At 39.6% G+C, this 19932-nt stretch overlaps 1 protein-coding gene and 1 long non-coding RNA gene across 5 annotated transcripts in view; one reads left to right on the top strand and one right to left on the bottom strand.

Annotated features, from left to right (window-relative positions):
- The window catches only part of LOC309660213, a 298211-nt gene that overhangs the window by 186020 nt on the left and 92259 nt on the right, over positions 1–19932 (bottom strand). The window lies entirely within an intron of this gene.
- ALCAM (activated leukocyte cell adhesion molecule) overlaps positions 4852–19932 on the top strand; it is a 201438-nt gene continuing 186357 nt past the window's right edge. Inside the window, exon 1 of one of the 4 annotated variants that reach the window (XM_082460443.1) lies at positions 4852–5616. In XM_082460443.1, the coding sequence (XP_082316569.1) occupies positions 5544–5616 (73 nt within the window). In that variant the 5' untranslated portion in view covers positions 4852–5543. The remainder of the gene's footprint in view (positions 5617–19932) is intronic. The other 3 variants (XM_082460441.1, XM_082460442.1, XM_082460440.1) reach the window with 3 other exon arrangements.

The following is a 19932-nucleotide window of genomic DNA, read 5'->3' as shown; positions in this document are numbered from 1 at the left end:
CAGGCCATATGTAGAGTCATTTTAGGAATCATTGACTTAAAAACCTTAGGGTCCAGAAATAAAACAGAGCTTTATCTTATACCTGTGTAATCCCTGTGCCTCTTTAAATAGTTATATCTTCTTAGACTTAATATAAATGCCACTTAGCCATCTATTTCAATTTTCTCATTAGTGCATTAGTCAAGGCCCTTGCCCATTCCCTTCCTGGTCACTCGAAACCTTTACTAGTCAGGATTCTATCTCCTGTGGCTCTGTTTTCTTCTCACTGATGGCAAATAGTTTTTTTTCACTCTCTTCTTCCTGTAGATTAGGTTTCCTCAGTTTATATTTCAAAGTTTTTCACTATGGTGACCAGGTCTTGACTCATTCTCTTTGCCTTCCCTAAACCTTAGTTCTGCCTAGTTGTGATATTGTATGTTACACTAAGAAATTTAATATTTGGTCTTGACTCCATCCCTGGCAAGAGCTCCTAAAACCCTTGGAATTTCCTAAGTGAGTAGAGTGGTAACGTAACGGTACGTTTTGCTGTGTTAATGAGGTGACTTTGGAAAGCCCCTAGGTCACCTAAGGATGGGGCCTGGTTGCCAGGAGATCCAATCTGACCCTGTAATTAGAGGGTGAAACTTTTAGTCCCACCTCTGGACCTCCTGGGAGAGGAGTGGGGCTGGAGATTGAGTTCAATCACCAATGACCTCGAATGTAATCAACAGTGCCTATGTAATGAAGCCTCCATAAAGACTTGAAAGGGCTGTGCTCCAAGAGCTTCCCGGTTGGTAAACACGTGGTTATTTGGGGAGAGTGGCATGCTCAGAGAGCATGGATGCTCTGCTCTCCTTCCCACAGACCTTGCCCTAGGTATCTCTTCTATCTGGTTGACGCTATAACCAGGCTGACACTGTGAGAATTGAGTTGAATTGTAGAACATCAACCTAGTGTCCAAGAATTGCTTTGGTGGTATGCAAAAAAAAAACCCCCACATGTTGGAACTGGTACCAGAATCATACTAGTCCAATCGTTGAAGGCTCAGTGGAAACAGCTTTCATCTCCTTATTTCATTCTCCCTGTTAAGTTTGTTTCAGGGTCTATGTTCTATAAAAAACTTTCTCACTATTTATCATTCATACGTAAATACTTACAGAGTACCCAATGTATTTGCAAAGCATTGGCTAGAAATGTGTAATCATCGATGGAGAGGTGGGGTTGGGGAGAAAGTGAGTCAGATTTGTCGCATGGTCTTGAATTGCATACATGCTTTGTTCAAAAACTAGGAAGGCACACAAAACGTTATGATAAATGTGGTAAGGAACAAAGGTCACCAGCCTCCAAAGCTATCTTTGGGAAATTTCATCTCCAGTGGGAAATTGTTTACATTGATCAGAAGAAAAAAATCACCTCAACTCTTCAAATGTTCACATGCCCCACCTAGCTATGTTGCCACATACTGATGGAGTAGTACAGATGGGGCAAAGATTCCTGGCCTGAGCCTCTGGGATCCTGAGATCTGACCTCAACGGATTCTAAGCAGGAAAGCTGCCTACTGTGCTGTCACTGCTTTGAGCATACTGTCCTGACTGATGATGAATTCTTTTATACTGGAGATGCAAAATGCTTCTCATGTTTCAGGTAACAAGAAATATGTATTCCTCTGGCTGAACATTATTCATTTTATTCCGTGCAATAAGCAGTCCCCATTATGATGCTCTGAGGCATGATTAAACTGTTAATTATCATTGGAATACTACGTTTTCTTGGTTGTAACAAAAGCAATTGTGGTCCAGATGCAGCTGGAAAAGCTCTTCCTGTTAAGAACTAGGTAAGGTGGATCCAACCCCCCATTCCCTAGATCTTGAAGGACAAATTCTCTCTCTACTACATTATTTTGTGGAGCTTACATCTCAAGTTTATTTCCAATTCTGAGCTCTTACTTATGCTAAATTACTAGAAATGGTCTTGTCATCTCATATGCACTGTATCTGTCTCATGCAGATAGGGTGCACTGCCTTATTAAGTTCCTCAAGGACAATGTATTTGAGAGTAGGAGGCTTTATTAAGGTTTTAGGAATTTATGTTTCAATCAAGCCCCCCTCAACCAAAAAGAAAGTCATAAATTTATTTTTGCACATATCTGATAAGTGAAGTGGATCGTGATGAGCAAGTAGATAGAAATGAAGCTCTAATATCAAAGTGCCTTTGGTAGAATGGTGGCATTACTATTACTATTACTATGAATCACGAATCACTGTGTGAACTTGGAAAAGTTACTTCATATCTCTGGGCTTCAGTTTCTTCATGAGTAAAATGAAGATAATATTAACATCTCCCTCGCAGGATTTTTTTGGAGGGGGGATTATTCCACTAATTCATATAAATTGCTTAGAATAATCTAACAAATAGTGAGTGTTCAATAACTGTCATTAACTAATTATTTATAATGTATTTAAAGGTCTTCCACCATTTCAATTTATAATTGTATGGCTTAGTCTTTGTCCCTTCTTCTTTTCTCAGCATCCCTGTCTTCACTCCCCTGCCAAATTCTTATTTTTATTATTTTGCAATTCCTCATTTTATTTTTATTATGTTAGTTAATATAGAGTAGTTTCACCATCACTTTGTGACCTTAGCTATATAAGACTAATAGCTTTTGGAGTTACTGCTCCAAGCTGCTTGTTAAGGCATTTTCCTACACTAGGACAAATTCCTCTCTAAAAGGAATTCTGGACCAACTGACTGTACTACATACAATCATACTTGTCATAAATGTGGGTAAGTATAATGTACTTAATTTATAGAATGTATTTTGATCCAACTTAGCTGCACACCTTTGAAGGTGGTACTCTGATGTGTCATCATACTTATCATACTTTGATTATAAGAGACTGACTTTTGCTCAAGGTCACTCGCTTGTGTGGAACAGGGGTTTTAACTAGACTCTGATTGCTCCCCAAAGCCCACACTCCTTCTGCTGTATCTAGCCAGTTATTTGTGTGATCTCATTTAATCATCACAACAATCTCAAGAGGCTAGCACTATTGCTATCACTTTTTACAAGTAAGGAAACTGAGGCTTAGAGGGGTTGAGTTCACCAAGATCATGCCCCTGGGAATGTCAAAGCCCAAATCAGACAGTCTGCCTTTGCAGATCAACTTTTAAACAATTATGCTGTATTAACTCCCACCCCAAGATAAAGGCGGTCAGATAGACAGAGGGTGGGTTGGGAGGGATCCAGGTTAAATATATAGTTAGGATGATTTGTTCGAGTAAGAGCTACTTAGAGCTGCTGTTAAAGGGGAAACAATTCCCTAAAGGAATTCTACAGGATCCCATAGGAATGTTAGCAATTCAGCCATACTTAGCTCATGGAATACTGAATTAAAAGGCATTTGCCTCATAGCATTAGCCTTCTTGTAGGTTCATAAGATGCAAATGAAATGCTAATGTTAAAACCAAAAGGGAGAAACTACTTATTCTGAGAGGAAAAATATAAGAGCTCTACTCTAGAGTACTGTGAATGTAATGTAAAGAGAACCGGGAGGACAAGACTGGCACGCTTTCGATAAAAATCACAGCGGAAGATGGAGCTTAATAGTTTCGAGCAGGAAAAGAGAAAGAATTCAAAGGCGTGTGTGGGCGCGCGCGCGCGCGCTCCCGCTTGTTTTATTATTTCTCCTGCCACCAACTTCCCTCATCCCCATCTAGCTGGTGACTCAAGTCTTCTGATGAAAGCGAGGTATGTGACGATTACTAGTTGGCATTCTCTGCTGGAGCCTAGTCTCACACAGGGGTGTCCCTGTGATGCACGGAAGGCTATTTAATGCCCCGGCGAAGTGGTTCTGGGACCAAGATTTTATTATGCTTCGTGGAGGAGACTTGTGATCCCACATCCCTGACTTAGAGCCACTTAGGGCTCCGACAGCTCCGCCCCGGTGTTCTAGAGGGAAATATTCCTTCATGCTCTCTGCCAGATCTGAAAGCGACACAGTTTCCCGACGTTCCGCCTGGGAGGTAGTTCAATCTTTAGAAATTGCCAGAGAAGCCTGTCCATCTGCTGGGATGCCTGGCTTTCTGGAACGGACAAGGAGAAGCTTGGCTTTTAATCTGAGTAATTTGAGGATTTCTGTTTGTAACTTAAAATCGCCTCTTAATTCAAAATAAAAGAGACACTCGCTCTGGCTTTTGTAGACATTGGGAAAATCCGTGTAACGAAGTATGATCTAGAAATTCCTGCTTTAATTTCCCCCGGGAAAGAGTGAATATTTTCTGTTTGCTAGTGGGCAGTCGACTCAAGTAATCTGCCTGCAAAACAAGGTGCGTGCGAGAAGGGCACGTGGCGGGAGTAGGGGGAAGGAATCAGCCTAGTGAGTTACCCCCTCCCGCACCCCGCCGCCCCCCGCCAACCAGTAGCTGTTCCTGTTAACTCCCAGGAGGCAAGTTCCCACCTTTGCCACCTCCTCCAGCCCCTTCCTCCCTCCTTCGCTCTCGCCCTTGGACCCGAAGTGCGAGTCCCCGGCGAGGTTCCGACCCCCACCTCCCTGCCCCACTACTCTCTTTATAGGAGAAGGAGGCTGCGATATCACGGCCGAAAAGTCCCTGAGGAGTGAGCCAGTGGATAGGCGTCTGGGGGCAAGAAAAGGGCAGTTTGAACCGTGGCGAAGCTGCGTGGGCAGCGTGAAGTGAGAATCCGTAGGACGAGGGCAAAGATAACGCCACAGGGAAGTGGCAGTCCTGGGGGCCCACCCAGAAGCGCGCAGCTCTTGGGCGGGCTCCCTATTGGCGGGCGTGACCCCGGGGCGGAGCCACTAGAAAGCTCCGCCCACTTGGTCTCCGGGACTCGGCGAGCTTGACAACCCAGTGGAGTTCCTGAGGCGGACTTGGTCTCGGACTCGGTCCTGCAGCGCCTCTAGGCTGCAGATCCAGCTCCTGCCACCTGTGCTTGGCTCCACGTCCCGAGAAGCTGGGAGGAGAGAGGAGAGAGGGAGGAGGCGAAGGGAGGAGGAAAGCGGCAGCTTACACACGCCTTCCAGTCCCTCCACTCAGAGCAGCCCAGAGACCGCTGCGGGCGCCGCTGCTATCGCTGCCACCGCCGCTACCACCTGAGGAGACCGCCTGGACCTGTCGCCCCACTGTTGCCCCTCCCGGCAATTCTTTCCTAGCACCAGTCTTTTTATGCGCACTGCCACTACCATTATTATTATTATTCCAAGAGAAGGAAAATAACAGACCAGCTAAAAAGAACCACGTATACCTTTCCGAATTACTCAAGTGTCTCCCGGGAAGAGAGGGTCGCCGGTCCCGGGAGGAGCAGCCGAAGGGGCCAAGGGCGGGTGTTGAAGGGGAGACAGGAGGAGTTGGGGCACTGCGTGGTGGAAAGTTGCGGGCGGCGGAGACCCGAAGGTGCAGCGCCACAGCCCAGGGGGCGGTGTGTCTGGGACAAGCCGCTGCCCGCTGCGTCCGGACCCGCGAGCGCGCGGGCAGCGCGGGGCCGGGGAGGACGCCCCCTCCTGCGGCGCGGACTCTGTCGGTGGTCCCCGAGGAGGAGGAGGAATATGGCATCGAAGGCGGCCTCCTCCTGCCGTCTGGTCTTCTGCCTCTTGATCTCCGCTGCTGTCCTTCGGCCAGGTAAGAGCAGGGGGCCTCAGAGCAGCCCCAGGCCGACCTGGGCCGGGGGGCAGTTTCCTAGGTCCCCGGCCCGGGGCCTCGCACCCCGGGGAGGCGCGCCCGGGCGCGTGGGGGAGGTAAGGGGACGGCGGTGCGGGCACAGAGCTGGCCCTGGGTACCCTCACCTGTGTCGCATATTTGGGCTCGACCGGTTGGCTCAAGTTGGGGCAGCGACTGGGGGGACTGGATAAATCTCCAGGAAGTTTGGGTGCGGCCGGGGTCGGGGCTCCGCGGGGCCCACGGGCAAGATTCATCTGGCTCTCTCCCCTTCCCCCCCCTGCGGCTCCAGCCTGGGCGGCGAGCTCTCGCCCTCTGACAACCCCTCCAGTCTCTGGATATCAAAGTCCACGTCACTGCGCTCTGGGCAGTTTTCCTTTCGCTTAGCTCTTGGAGGCAATAGCTCGCACTTTTTCGTGATAAATCCCCTGGTAACTTCCCGTGGTGAGAGGCGAGGCGGGGATGGGAGGGGGAGGGGTAGAGGAGGAAGGCAGGACTTCAATCACTCGCTTTTAAAAACCTCCTAAAGCTCCGACCGTGGTTTGGACGCCGTCTCCCCCATTGTCTGGGTGCGGGGTGAGAGTAGGGGTGATGGCGGGCAAAGAAGCGCAGCCTGGTCTGGAATTCGCAGCCAGGTTTGTGAGCCCTTCGTGAGGGGGTTGTGGATTGTTCAGGACCTGTGACCTAACCTCAGTTCTCAGTTCTGTATTGAGCCTCATAAGAAAAAAAAAAAAAAAAAGGCAAAAGCCCCAACAATTAATATATCTCGCCCGGGAATCTCTTGCCTTGCCCTTAGGGACGTCCCCTGGCACTGTCATCCTGAGACCCGCCGGGTGGCTGATGTGAGTTGTTGACCCTCACAGGGCATTCTGCGTGCTCGCCGTCGCTTGACAGAGCAGCAGGTTAATTTTTCGCTAGACTTGAAGATTTGGGGGGAAATTTTTTTTCTCCCTTTGAAGTTTTGATCTCTAGCCCCTCGTAGACAATTGCAAATAAACTCCTACTTCTTGTTATTTCGGCTTCTGTTTGTACTCTTGCCCCTTTCTTCAGTTTTTATCAAAGAAAAACTCACTTCCTTTTCGCGTCTTTAATTTCTGCACATCCCTTCAGTTGTTGGCATGCTGAGGTCAAAGAAGAGGTTTGAAAGCCTCTGGAGCTCTCCCAGAAAGAGCGGGGGGGGGGGGCGAGTGGGGCTCGGGGTTAGAGCCTGCAGACCCCTAGTGTTTGTGAACTGCCGCCGCGGTGTGTGTTAGTGGTGGTGTACGCGCGAGGTGCGTGCCCCCTCCCGTTCTGATCTCATGTTTAAAGTTCCATTTCGAGTCGAGGTAATGAGCTCACCTGCTGTTTTGGGGCCAGAGCAAGAGGCGTCTGTGACAGATAAACGGCTCTGGGGCTGGGACTGTGAATCGAGAGTCGAACCGGATTTAAAGCAGGTGTGGGGGGGTGAGAACCCCCGGGGAGGTGGGAGGGAGAGACCCTCTTGGCTTTGGCACTGCACGTATTTCACTTTTTCCTGATCCCAGTGTCTGGTGTGGGAAGGAGGGGCACTCACTCTGGAGCCGAGGGGAGAGAGGAGGGAGGATGAGGGTTCTGTAGTTTGTTCAGTGCGAAGGTCCACATGCCCAGTCCCACAGTTGGTTTTCGGTTTAACCCCCTCGCCACTTGGAGAGCGTAGTCTCACTTACACCACCACGCTCGGACCACAGGCGCACACCCAGTTTCCTTTTCCGTGCCGGAATTTATTTTCAGTTGGGCCACCTCAGAGGACAGGTTTTTCCGCACATGTAACTGCTAAAAAGGGAGAGGTTCCTCTTTCAGATCTTCGCGGCGATTCTTTTGACGCAGCAAGCTCGCGCGTTTCTAGCCGGCACCCGGCTGCGCGCTTTCAGCCAGCGGGGCGGGCTCTTTCGCCGTCGCCCACCCGCTGCTGATCTGCGGGTCAGGAGACTCAGACCCTCAGATCAGCGGTTTCCTTGAAATTACCCGGCTGGCAAATGCGCCAGATTTTCGGTGCGGCGTCAGTGTGTTTTAAAAGAAAGAATTATGGCACTAAAAGCGCCACGTCCAGACTCAGGATGCAAGTCCTGGACGGCAAGTGCCTCTCCTTCAGAGGCTTCTGCACCGCTGAGCCCGGGCGTGGGGGGATGCAGCACCAATAGCTGGCTTAGGCAAAGGGACTAACTGGCCCGCCTGCAGCCCTTCATTTCCGGAGCGGTTTTGATAGTGTGTCCAGACCTAGAGAACAAAAACTAGAGTTTGTGAAACTGCCTCTGCAGGTCTGTTGGTCTGTAGTCGCTACGTAGCCATGGATATATTTTAGGCATGGCATGTTACCTGTTTTGAAGGCAGGAGGAGAATTATCAATGAACCACGGAAACTGAATTCGGAGATGAAGGCAACGAAGTATGTGCTCAGCATCCGAGGGAGCAAGAATTTTATTATTCTCGTAGAAAGAGCGTCAGCCTGTGGTAACATTTTGTATTGCTTTAAAAAAAGGCTTTCCTTGATTATTTACAAGGAGATGGGGGCCCTGAACTGTTTCTTCTCTTGGGTCATCTGTGTGCACCCCCTCTGGAATGTTTCTTAATTGCTCACTGATAAAAAGTTCATTCCAAGACGTAAACACACTTCAAGCTTTTTTTTCAGTAGGATATCATGTTTGGAATGTATCCGTTTATCTCAATAGGCCTTGGGAAGAGCATCAATTCAGATAATGTCCATTCAGACTAACTGATGTGGGACTATTAAAATTTATAATTTCAAAACTGCAAACTGCTTAGTAGGCAGTAAAACTGCTTTTTCTTTGATGATTTATTTAATCCAATAGCAATTTATGATTTAATGGGGCACTATTTTCAGTAGACTGCTTTCCTAGGTTTGTTTTGGGACCACTTACCTTCAGGCACTTGAGCAAGTCATTTCAACATTTTGGGTTTCAGTATTCTCATGTGTAAGGAAAAGGGTGGACCAAGGCTCTGCTCTCTGAGAGCTCTGCCAGCTCAACCATTTGTTTCTAATGACCTGGGGTAAAAAACCCATTTAGGCAAGGCAGAGTCATTTTCCAACTGTATTTTTCTAATGCTTTCAGACAGCCTGGACAGACACGATTCATATAAGTTGTATTACTAGAAAAATGTCAGTGGCTCCCAATTGCTAGTTTTCCGTCTTTTTTCCTACTTTTATAAACTCGTATCTTGTGATTACTCCTCCAAGCCTGAATAAGGCTATTAAAAAAATGTATACTGGAGAGAATTAGTCTCCCATTCTCCTGGGAAAAGAGACCCCAACAGTCAGAAAGGGCTTTAGGTCGGAAAAAAAAAAAAAACCCATTTATGCAACCCATCCCTTCTGGACGACTGGCTCTATTTAAACTTCATATATAGTTCCTAGAATAAAATGTAAGTGATGGTTGATGCTAATATGTTTATGTGACAAAGCCTTATATGTACACCCTAAAAAGGCTCCTAAACAAAGAAGTTGATTTGCTCCATGGTTGTAAGTACAGTGCAGAAGGAAATAGAAAATAATAATGCTTTCCCATTGTTTTCAAACCTATAGAAATCCAAAATATTTTCATGACTAGATTCCAAACTTTTTCTGACTTTTTAGAAAATTCAAACTAGCATATCTTTTTACATAGAAATTTAGAAGAAAATGCTTGTCTACTATGGACTTATTAAAAAGAAGAAAATCAGTAAAAACCTACTTTAAGACTCCTAAGTGTCAACAAAAAATTCTTTATAATGGAGTCAGTACTCATGTGTTCAGTTTTTAGCTGTGCTGCATAAGAATGTTGTAAACTTGGGGGAAGTTATTTTTCTACTCCTTTTTATTTCCCATCTGTAAAATTATCTCCCTATGTAGTACATTGTTCTGATTTTGGTGAGATTAGTGACTCCCTTGCTCAGTATTTTGAATTTTTCAAGTAAAACATGCTATATTAAGACTTTTATTATATTCTTAATAGAATAACACTCTTTAATTTATTCCACTTAATTATCACTTTGACCATTTTATTAAAAGCAGGCAAAAATGTTTCTTTTCTTTTTTTCTCCCTCAAGTTTTCATGACACTAAATATAGGCCTTTGTAAAACCGAGCACTAAGTTGTCAGCATTACTGAGTGTAAGATGGCAGCTTTTTGTCATATAGTATTTTAAATGCTTTATAATCACCTTGTTTTATATTCCCAAACACACCTCTTTTTGTTCTGGCCATCTATTTCACATAAAACATCATCAAAGAGTTCTAGCTCTCTGATACATGCAACATGTTATCCCAAATACGCAGGAGAGCAACATAGGTACAGCTCTGATAAAAGAGTATCTCTGTGCCTGTGTGTATACATGGAAACTTAAATTTAGTTCTTCTCAGAGTGTTAATTTTATTCTTCACTGTTAGGTTTTCACAAAGGCCCATTTTATTTCTCACACATGAGTGTATGTGGCATATTAAGACTTGAGCTAACTCACTGGAATACTAAAGAAAATTTTCTTGGGAGTGCTGTGTGATGAATTAATATTTATTTGATTATTACTTTTGGATATCAGCTCCTTTTTATTTTCAATAAAATGTCCAGAAAAATGTCCATTTATATTTCTCATTACTTTTTTTTAGTAGGGCAGAAGTTTCCTTTCCCTGTGGAGAACAAAGCCAAGACTGAAATATATCTTCTATATTCAAGAAGAGGATATTATAGGCTCTTTGATAAGGTTAAATCCTACAGTTATTACAAGTATCCCTATAGTGTACAAAATGTTATCATATATTTGGAGTTACTGATATTTTCATCCAGCTAATTTCTCTGTTTAAATAACAAAATTTATGTTCTTTCCCCCGAACCTTATTAGACACAATACCATATATATTTCAGCTAGGACTAGTTCCAATTGTGCTATGGTATTCAGTAATTGTTTTATGGTAACCTATTATCATAGCCCATTATTGTAGTGTATGTTCCAAGACTGAAATTAGCTTTAACTGCTTCCTCTCTTATTTATCCAGTCAGTTCTCAATTATCCATTCCATTCAAGGGGCAATCAGAGTTGTGCAAAATCCAAAATAGTTTCTAATCAAAGGATTACATAATTCAACTTTGAGTTGAGGTACTTCAATGAACATGACTGTGTCTGATCTTCTAAGAATTCATAGCATTGCAATAAAATGAAACAAAATTGTGGGAGAATAGACTAATCAGAAATTACTCAGCTGTCCAGTTTCCCTGGCTTGCTTCCTTGCCTTTTTTCCCCTAAAGCTCTGTTCTCTATCACTCCATGATCCATACATCCTGGTATATCCAAGGGACTCCTGGTTTATGCCTGGTTTATTCGATTATTAATGGTATCCTTTTTACGCTCAAAAGTGCAGTTTGGATGGCAAATTAGATGCTGACAATAATTATTAATGACTTGACTGTCTATGTATCTGTCTTAGAATACTTAACTATAAGACATTCCTCATCCTGACAAACTGAATATTTCTAACCTTTTTTATTTAAGTATCAGCTATAGTGAAGTATCAATAAGGGGTTATATGCCTCTTTAATGTCAAGTATAAGAGAGATATAAGGTTATGGCTGGAACCCCAGAATATTGTAGTAGGTGTGGAACATTAAGGATTCCATGGATTGGAGTGGAAACCGAATCAACCTGAGATGCCAAGAGAATAATGATGTTTGAAATTCACCTGGGAGCTGTACTTAGCCATGCAGTTATCTAGGGAAGGCCTGTTTCAATTTGATCCTGAAATTCTTTCTTAGCCAACTGCACAATTCCCATTCTGTTCTTCTGTGAGGTTTCTCAGTAGCTCCACTATCAATTTAGATCTAAAAATAAATTACCAAGGATGTCTATAAAATTGAAGGAGGGTCTCAAGTTTTTTTGTACATGTGAACTACAGTTGTATCAGTTAGATATGGTGACCTGACTTGGGACAGCCAACAATATAGCCAGAACAGTTGGTGCCAAGACTGACTATTCCTAATTGATCACCCACATGTTATTTGGTTCAAATATCTCTGAATGTCCCAGATATTCAGAAAACTCCAAAAGCAGATGGAGGTAGGAAAGGTGAGAGGGTACTGTCTAAGCACATGGGTAAGGGATGCCATAGATTTGTCCTTAATAAGACGGATTGAAGGGAGCGGGCATTGGACACTGTGGCTAAAACTCTTGTCAGCATATTCCCAAGTACTTTCCCTAATAGTTGGGAGGTTTCTGGCTATAAAATTTGCCTAGCTCCAAATCAAGCAAAAAACAGAAAAATAAGTCTGCTACTCTTATTAAAATTTTGAACCATAGTGTATCAGTTAACTATGCCACATAATAAAGTACTCCAAAATATAGCGGTTTAAAACAGCAACTATTTTATGTAGTTCATTATTTTGCAGTTTGGCAATTTAAGCTGGACAGTTGGGTGCTTTTCTGATTTTAGCTCCATGCCATTCTACTGTAGTCTGTCTGTTGTTCAGGAAAAATTAATTCTTCTCCATGGTCTTTCATTTTCTAATAGGCTTCCCTAGGCTAGTTCTCTTGATGGAAGTCTACCTCTCACGATAGTAGTGAGGGGTGTGGCAACAGCAGGGATCCTTACTGCAGATCCTCAGCCCCATATTCACAGTCTACACCCTCTTCTTCCAGATTATTGGGCAAGAAATATTATAGAGGCTCATATATTATAGAGCAGTGTCCAATAAGAGTACTGTTTTCTACTGCTCAAACTTTTATCTTCCCCAGGAATAAAATTATGGAAAGTGTATATGTGTGTGTGTGTGGAGGGAGAGAGAGAGAGAGAGAGAGAGAGAGAGAGAGAGAGAGAAATTGAAAGGTTAAAGGCATGCAATTCATGATCAGAAGCTAAAATGTGGTAGAAGAGGGGTTATTGGAAAAATGAGAAGGTGCCTTAGATGTCTATCTTGTTCAGTTCTCTTATTTGACAGCTGAGATAGATGAAGATACAGGTAAAGAGATTACCTAAAATTCAGTAGAAGATTAACCACCATTTTTAGAGACAACAATGTTCTTAGTTTGATGTATGTTTAGACCCATAGGTTCAAGGTTTTGGAGCTATGAAGAACCTTAAAATTACTTAGCTACTTGCCTAAGGTCATATTGTTAACCAATCCAAAATTAAAACTCTTGTCAATTAACCATTCAACGTATAATAATAGCATTCAATAAATATTTATTGTGCTCAATATGTGCAAAGCATTGGGCTTGGTGCTGGGGATACTGCCATGAACTAGTTACTAAATAGCCAAGGTCCACTGTCACTCCAAGAAATTATGTTCTCTCTGGGAAACAGACATCAGTCAACTAATTACATAATTATTTGCTAGAACTTTTGCTAAGTATGGCAAGGACACATAAAGAGCATTTTACATCAGTGTGGCCAAATTTGGTCTGGAGTTTAGGAAAAAATCAGAAAGGTTCTTTCAGGAAGTGATATCTGAAGTACGAGATGAGAAATAATCAAATAAAAGATATGGGCTGAGAGAATGGGATGAGTGAAGACACTAAGGAGGAGGAACATGGCTCTAACTCCTGGAGGTGACCAGGAATTCCTTGAAGTTGTTCAAATACTTTTTTTGTAATTTCCCTAATTTACTTACCAGTTATGGAGTTCAGAAGAGGATCTCTTTGATTTTATTCAAATGCTTATATACTAGCACATATTTGCATATAAACTTCCCACCCTTTAAACATATCTAGTGAGAAAATACTGTCTCTTTCCTTTTTCACTTTGCAGCACAGGTTGGAGATTAAGAGAATATCTAATATCAGCACACATAGCTTTACCTCATTTTTAACATGGTGTATTGGAGTTTATTGTACACACCATAATTAACCATTTCCCCAGCTCTTGGAAATGTAGATTGTTTCTAATCTATTTGTTACAAACAATACGGCAGTGGACATCTTAATACTTGTTCTTGTCCATATGAGCAATTATGTTGGCAGGAAAATGTCTTAGAAGTGAAATTGCTGAGTCAAAGAATATGTGTATTTTTTGTTTAGAAAGAAATTCTAAAACTACGGTTCAAAGAGTATATACTATATTGTATATTTGAAAGTTGCTGAGGAAGTAGATCTTAAAAGTTCTCATCACAAGAAATGATTGTAACTATGTGTGGTGATGAATGTTAACTAAACTTATTGTGGTACTCATTTTTGCAATATATACATCTATCAAATCATTATACTGTACACCTAAAACAAATATATGTCAAATATATCTCTATTTAACAAAGAGTATCTTTAGTCCCAGCTAAAGTATATGGGGATGCACCTTCCCCATACTTCCTCCATAACTCTGTACTATTACTATAACTTCTTAAAAACCAGGATAATATGTTGGTTCTTATTTATTTAAAGTTTATGGAAAAAATGAGAATTATAGGAGTAAGGCACACACACTCATATGTAAGGCAAAAGCTATAGACAGATTTGTGTCTAAATTTTTATACATGAGATGGAGCCACAAATGCAGGAAAGAAGTGCATTTATTATGAATTATTATCATTGCTCTTTCCACATAAGATGGGTAACTTTTAGAACATAAACCATGTAATTGTAAGCCATATTTTCTTCCATTTTAGAAGATTCATACTCTGTGAGATGAGATTAACTGAAGCAGTGGATTAAGAGGCAACAAGATGTGAGCCTTAAGAGTAGTTGATAATGTTTTTCATTACACAGATGGTTTCCAAATATTCGTGTTTGTTCATTGTAGATGCAATATACGTCTAACTAATGCCATTTTGTAAACCCAGTTTAATAGGTTTTACTAAACAGATTTCAGTTATTTTTAAGTAAATCATATTTTGAACATTTCTTCCAACAAGTTTGTTTTAACAAGTTTGTCAAAATTGTTTATGAGCTGATAAAAATACCATCTTCTGTAAATTTATTTTAAAAATCAGTGCTATTAAATGTTTCACCCAGTAATTTTTGGACCTATTGTGAAAAGGAGTAAAATATATTTTTTAGTTACTTTTATTTAAAAAAACATAAACATGTACATGAAGAGTTTTCAACAAGCATATGTTGAAGATACATTTTTAAAACAAGGCAACAAACACTCATAATGGACTTAATATTAGTATGTACATACTGTAATTTTATGAAACTAAAGCAGTGTCTGCTTAGCATTTAGTTTTAAATGTCCAAACTTGTGGCATTTATACTTCATTCTGCAAGCATTTTCTCTATGTGGTGATAGGTATGACACTTCCCAAGAAAAGTGTTTATGTTGGTCATAAGGCATAAGTTTTATGTTTTTGCAGAGATGAGCATGGCTCTAAATATGAATAATGCTTTTGATATCAGATCTAAGAGTAAGATGCAATACATATTTGGATTTACCCTGTTGGATTAATCCCCTACTCAACCCAACCCCAGTATATGGTAATTTAGTTCTCAAATAGAAATTTTCCTTTAGAAATGACTTATTAGCATATGATAAAATTGCTTTTCTTATCATACTAGAATGGCAAATAAGTATCTGTTTATTAAAACAAAACCTGCATCTGTTCACCTTTTTTCTCTTTGCTGATAAGAAGTATGTCTTCTTTCTAAAATAAATGATAAAACAGTAAAAAGAATAGAGTTTCCAGGTATAGTTTAGAGGTTATCATTTTTTAGAATTGATCCTAAATGTTCAGCTAGAAAGGATTTGAACTGCCTGAGTAGTGACTTTTTTGTGTACAGTGTGGCTATACCTCAGTGGTATTAAAAAATAATTGCTTAATTTTTATAGACTGTCAAGGCTTACAGATTTCACAGACTGTCAATACATAGCATATATTCCATTGCACAAGCGCTCAAGAGCTTGGGCTCTGGATCAGAGCATTAGTTTGATTACTGTCTCTTGTCCTTTTTTCTCTTCTGTAAAATGAGGATTACAGTACTATCAAGTTCATTTGATATGAATATTCAAAAAGATAATGAGTGTATGGCACATGTCTCAGTGCCTGGCACACAGTGGACTCTCAACCAATAATAATCATTATGAATCACATTTTTAAGTAATCACAATATTATAATAAATGCCAGTTTATTCATATCATAAAAATATGTGAAATACCGCATTTTACTGGTTGGAAGATATATTTAGTTCCATTAAACTACATTTTTGAGTTTCCATAACAAAATTGGAATTCATATTCTTATTAGGATGTATCATAGTCCCAGTATCTGTCAAATAACTTTTTAGTTTTACCAACTCAAGGAAAACAAAAGAAAAACGCAAATTGAAAATTGCAGCCTTAAAATGTAATTTCCTGCAAACAAAAACCGTGAAAGAGAAAGAACACATTCTAAAATTATAGACATATGTAATTTACAATATTATTCTTAGAAATTGATATTGCATATGTGCTTCTATAATTTGAAAGGTACTAGAGCTTAGAAAGAGAAAAAATTTACAATTATTATAATAGAATTGTTTTGAAGATAAAATTATGATTTTAAATACAAGGCATATTTTCTCAGCCATAATTCAATAGAGGGAGCTCCACTACTTTTTTTTTTGTGAGCACTGGAGGGTGCTTCTATTAATTATGATTTTCTGGTGACCTCTAATTTAATAGTGAAATTATTAAAAATCTGTAATTTTAATATTAATGTTTTTTTGAAATTGAGTAATATCTTCCTCTTGTTAATGGAATTCAAAAAATGCTTCTACAAATAATTGTTTTAAAACCCTAGTTCTTAGTTCCCTATACTCTTTGGATAATAAATCACTAGAAGAAATTAAAGTAGGTATACTCTTGAGACACATACTTTAATATAGCAAAGCATCAAAGGAGAACAAAGTTTATTTCCAATAAAATAATGAATATTTTGATAATACTTTTGTGGTTTCTATTAAGTGAAAACAGTTATATATTAGAATAGGAGAAGAAAAATAGTATTTTTCTCATTCTGCCTAGATTTTTAATCAAGTGGTTATAGATTTCTATGTGGAAATGGCCTATACTCATATCTTTCCCTCTTTTTTATTTTCCCCAATATCCCCTTGATTTAGATAACTCCAATTATATTTTCAATCTAAGTTGATATCCATCACCTGTGTGACCCTGACAAATCATTTACCCTTTATGAGGTTCACTTTTGTCAAGGAAGTATTGTCTCATATGATTTCTAAGATCTTTGCAGCTTAAAAATTCTAAGGTTCAAAATTATACATTGATTCAGAAAATTTTATATAGGTTTGAATCAATGGTAAGCAATAATTTTTACTGGAGGTCCAATTAAGGAAAAAAAAGGTTTTAAATGACGATCCCCATTTACTCTTTATCCAAAATGGAAATTATTTTTTTGAGTTCTGCAGAAAATTGCATAATCTCACACATAGACCTCGTAATTTATTTCAAAAATGCCATCAGTTAAAGAAACGGCCCAGTTCTCTGGTACATATAAGAATCTCCAAAACAGAGACAGATTTTAAACATTTCATATTAAAATTAGATATGTGCTCTTGTGGCGGTGCTAGTAGGGCTGCCTGGGATTGAGGCCTGTAGTTTATGCATTACGGTTTTAAGCATTCTTTAAAGTAAGTGCTGGTTTTATTTAGTTTTCTTTCTGTGATAGATTAGAGTTTGAGAATGTGGCTTCTGGAGCCAGACTGTGTGGTTCTGAGACCTGTATCTCCACCCTCCACCCTCCCATCCGGGTGACACTGGGCAGATTGCTTAACCCGTCTTCTGTCTTAATTTGTGCAGTAGGGACAAACTCATTCAGTAGTATGACTGTCAAATAATACGCTCTCAATAAATTGTTAGTATTATTGAAATATTTAATTTCAGTTAATCTTTCCACCTTCCCGCAAATACAAATATAAACCCAGCTTACTCCGATAAGTACATAAAGAAGAGAGGTCTCAGGTTGTTCAAAATTATAAAATTGACAGCTGTAGCTCCTCCCCACTCCACCTTTTTTTCCTACTCAAGAAGTGGAATATTAATGAGAGTGATGTCATATTATTTATTGGGCATAACCTTGAATCTATTCACTATATAAAATAAATAAATCATTCACAAATGCCTAGGCTTTATTCATTAATTATTAGTATCATATTCATGATGACACAATTCTTATCTGATAATGAAACATCATTGCATTGTGATCCTGTGGTTGAAATCTAAACTTAGAGGTAAAATTAAGGCTAAAAAAGAGACACCTTGCAGATTGTAGTTCACAATGCCTGAGAGCATATTGCTGTTGTAGGTCGTTTCTGTAAGTTGGCCAGAGGCAACTTAGGAGTAAGAAGATGTGTGTGTGCTTATAACAGATTTATGTAGACTCTAGATTCTGAGTAAAATAGAGTAGTGATCATAAGCAGTTTTAAGGAAGTGAACAAAATAAACAGGCTAAAGTTTTCCCAAACTTCAGTCTAGCGCCCCTCCAATCTCTTCTCCCCTATGCCATTAAAATGAGTAAGATATGAATAGAATCTTGTAACTGCTCTGCTTAAAATACTTCAATGGCTTCTTGTTACAGTAAGGATAAACTGCAAACTTCTTAGCATAGCATTTAAGGTCCTTCATGCATTTCTCAACACAGTCTTTCCTGGAAGTCCATGCTCCAGCCATACTTCTAATTGTGCCATGGCCTTCTTGTTTCCTGTGTTGTTATTCATGTCACTGTCTTCTTCCAGCACTCTCTCTGCACCCTCCCCCGTCACCCTCCCTTTGCCTGAAAAATAGCTAGCATCTCCACCCTTCAGAACACAGTTTAGATTCCATCTTCTCCAGAAATTCTTCGTTGATCGCCCTAAAGTGTCCGTTCAGTGTAGTTCCAGAGCTAATTTTACTTATTGCCTATTGCCTGTTTATTCGTTTCTCTCTACTTTAGAAGATTTTTGTGTTCTAGAGGCAGGGGCTATGTCTTAATCTTTATTCTGCTCAGTGTCTACTGATATACAGTATATCCCCAGTACATATATGATGATTGAATAAACACATTAGTCAAAATTAGAAATATCGATTATTAATAAAGCCTACATATATTCACATATGAATTAGAAATATCTGTATTGAGACAATTTAATTAGAGAATTTAATTAGAATTCTTTTAAAAATTTAATTAGAGAATGACTAATCTCCTGGATTATGGTTCTTTTAAAAACAAAACAAAACAGTATTTGCCGTATTCTACCCAAGCTACACAGTGAAGTATAAAAAGAAATGAAATAAAGTTAGACTAATTTTTCCTCCAGGTGTCAATCCAGATTAACATAAAATAAAAACCTTAATAACTGTCTTCTTTGAGTTTTCATAGACATTGAACATTAAATGTAAGATCATCCAGAGAAATACAAAAATTTATTTAAACTGATTTATTTTTTAAACTAAGTTTTTCTAGGATAATTGTAGGAACACATTCTCAATAGGCAGTAAACGACTGGTAATATTTTTATTTCTCCTGGTTTTAATTCTTAGATTAAACCTTTGGATCAGGGCATTTTCCTGAATATGGCAAAAATAGTATAGAAAAGATTTCATGAGAAGTTGATCAATCACACAGGCAATATTGAATATATTTGTACCACAGAAAATATGTGTGTGTTGTGGACCATGCCTTGAATGCTATTAACAGTAAAATATCGAGATAACTTGGAGAAAATCTAGTGTGACTTGCAGAAGGATTTTTTAATTGACGAATTAAAAGAATTCAGACACAAACCTAAGAAAAAATTGAAAGATTTTGTTTTTACTGAAAAATAAACCTTGTGCTCTTGAAACTGACATCTTTTCTCTGGGCAAAATAATCTAAATCCTTATAATCTTTTTAATTAAAGTCTTTTTTTTTTTTTTTAATAAGCCTTTATTTATTTATTTATTTTTTACTTTACTTTGGATCCTTCCCAGTTGTTCTGAATTTTAACTTCCCTATTGTTTTATTCCCCATGGAAAATGTTGTTAGTAAATTTTTACTTCTGTGGTCTGATAGTCAAGTCCTGAATTCCCACAGAGAAATTCTAATATTTTTCTAATATGTTATAAAAGTTACTTGTCCATATAAACCAATATAAATGCAACATGTTGTCACTGATAGCTCCCATGTATTGTATACCTGCTGTGCTCCATGCACAGTAGTACTTTACAAAAGAATGACCAATATATTTGCATAATCAATTTTAAATGTAAAAACTGTACTTTTTATTTTATTTTTTGAATTACAAAATACTCTCACTTTCAGCCTTTACAATATAAGACTTTGAATGCAGTATAGCATATGTATCAAAAAGTAATCAGAGCAAAGGTATTATCAAATAAAGC

The sequence above is a fragment of the Balaenoptera physalus genome (genome assembly GCF_965194825.1).
Source record: "Balaenoptera physalus genome assembly, chromosome: 4".
In the NCBI taxonomy this organism is placed as follows: domain Eukaryota; kingdom Metazoa; phylum Chordata; class Mammalia; order Artiodactyla; family Balaenopteridae; genus Balaenoptera; species Balaenoptera physalus.
This window is presented reverse-complemented; position numbering and strand designations above follow the sequence as displayed.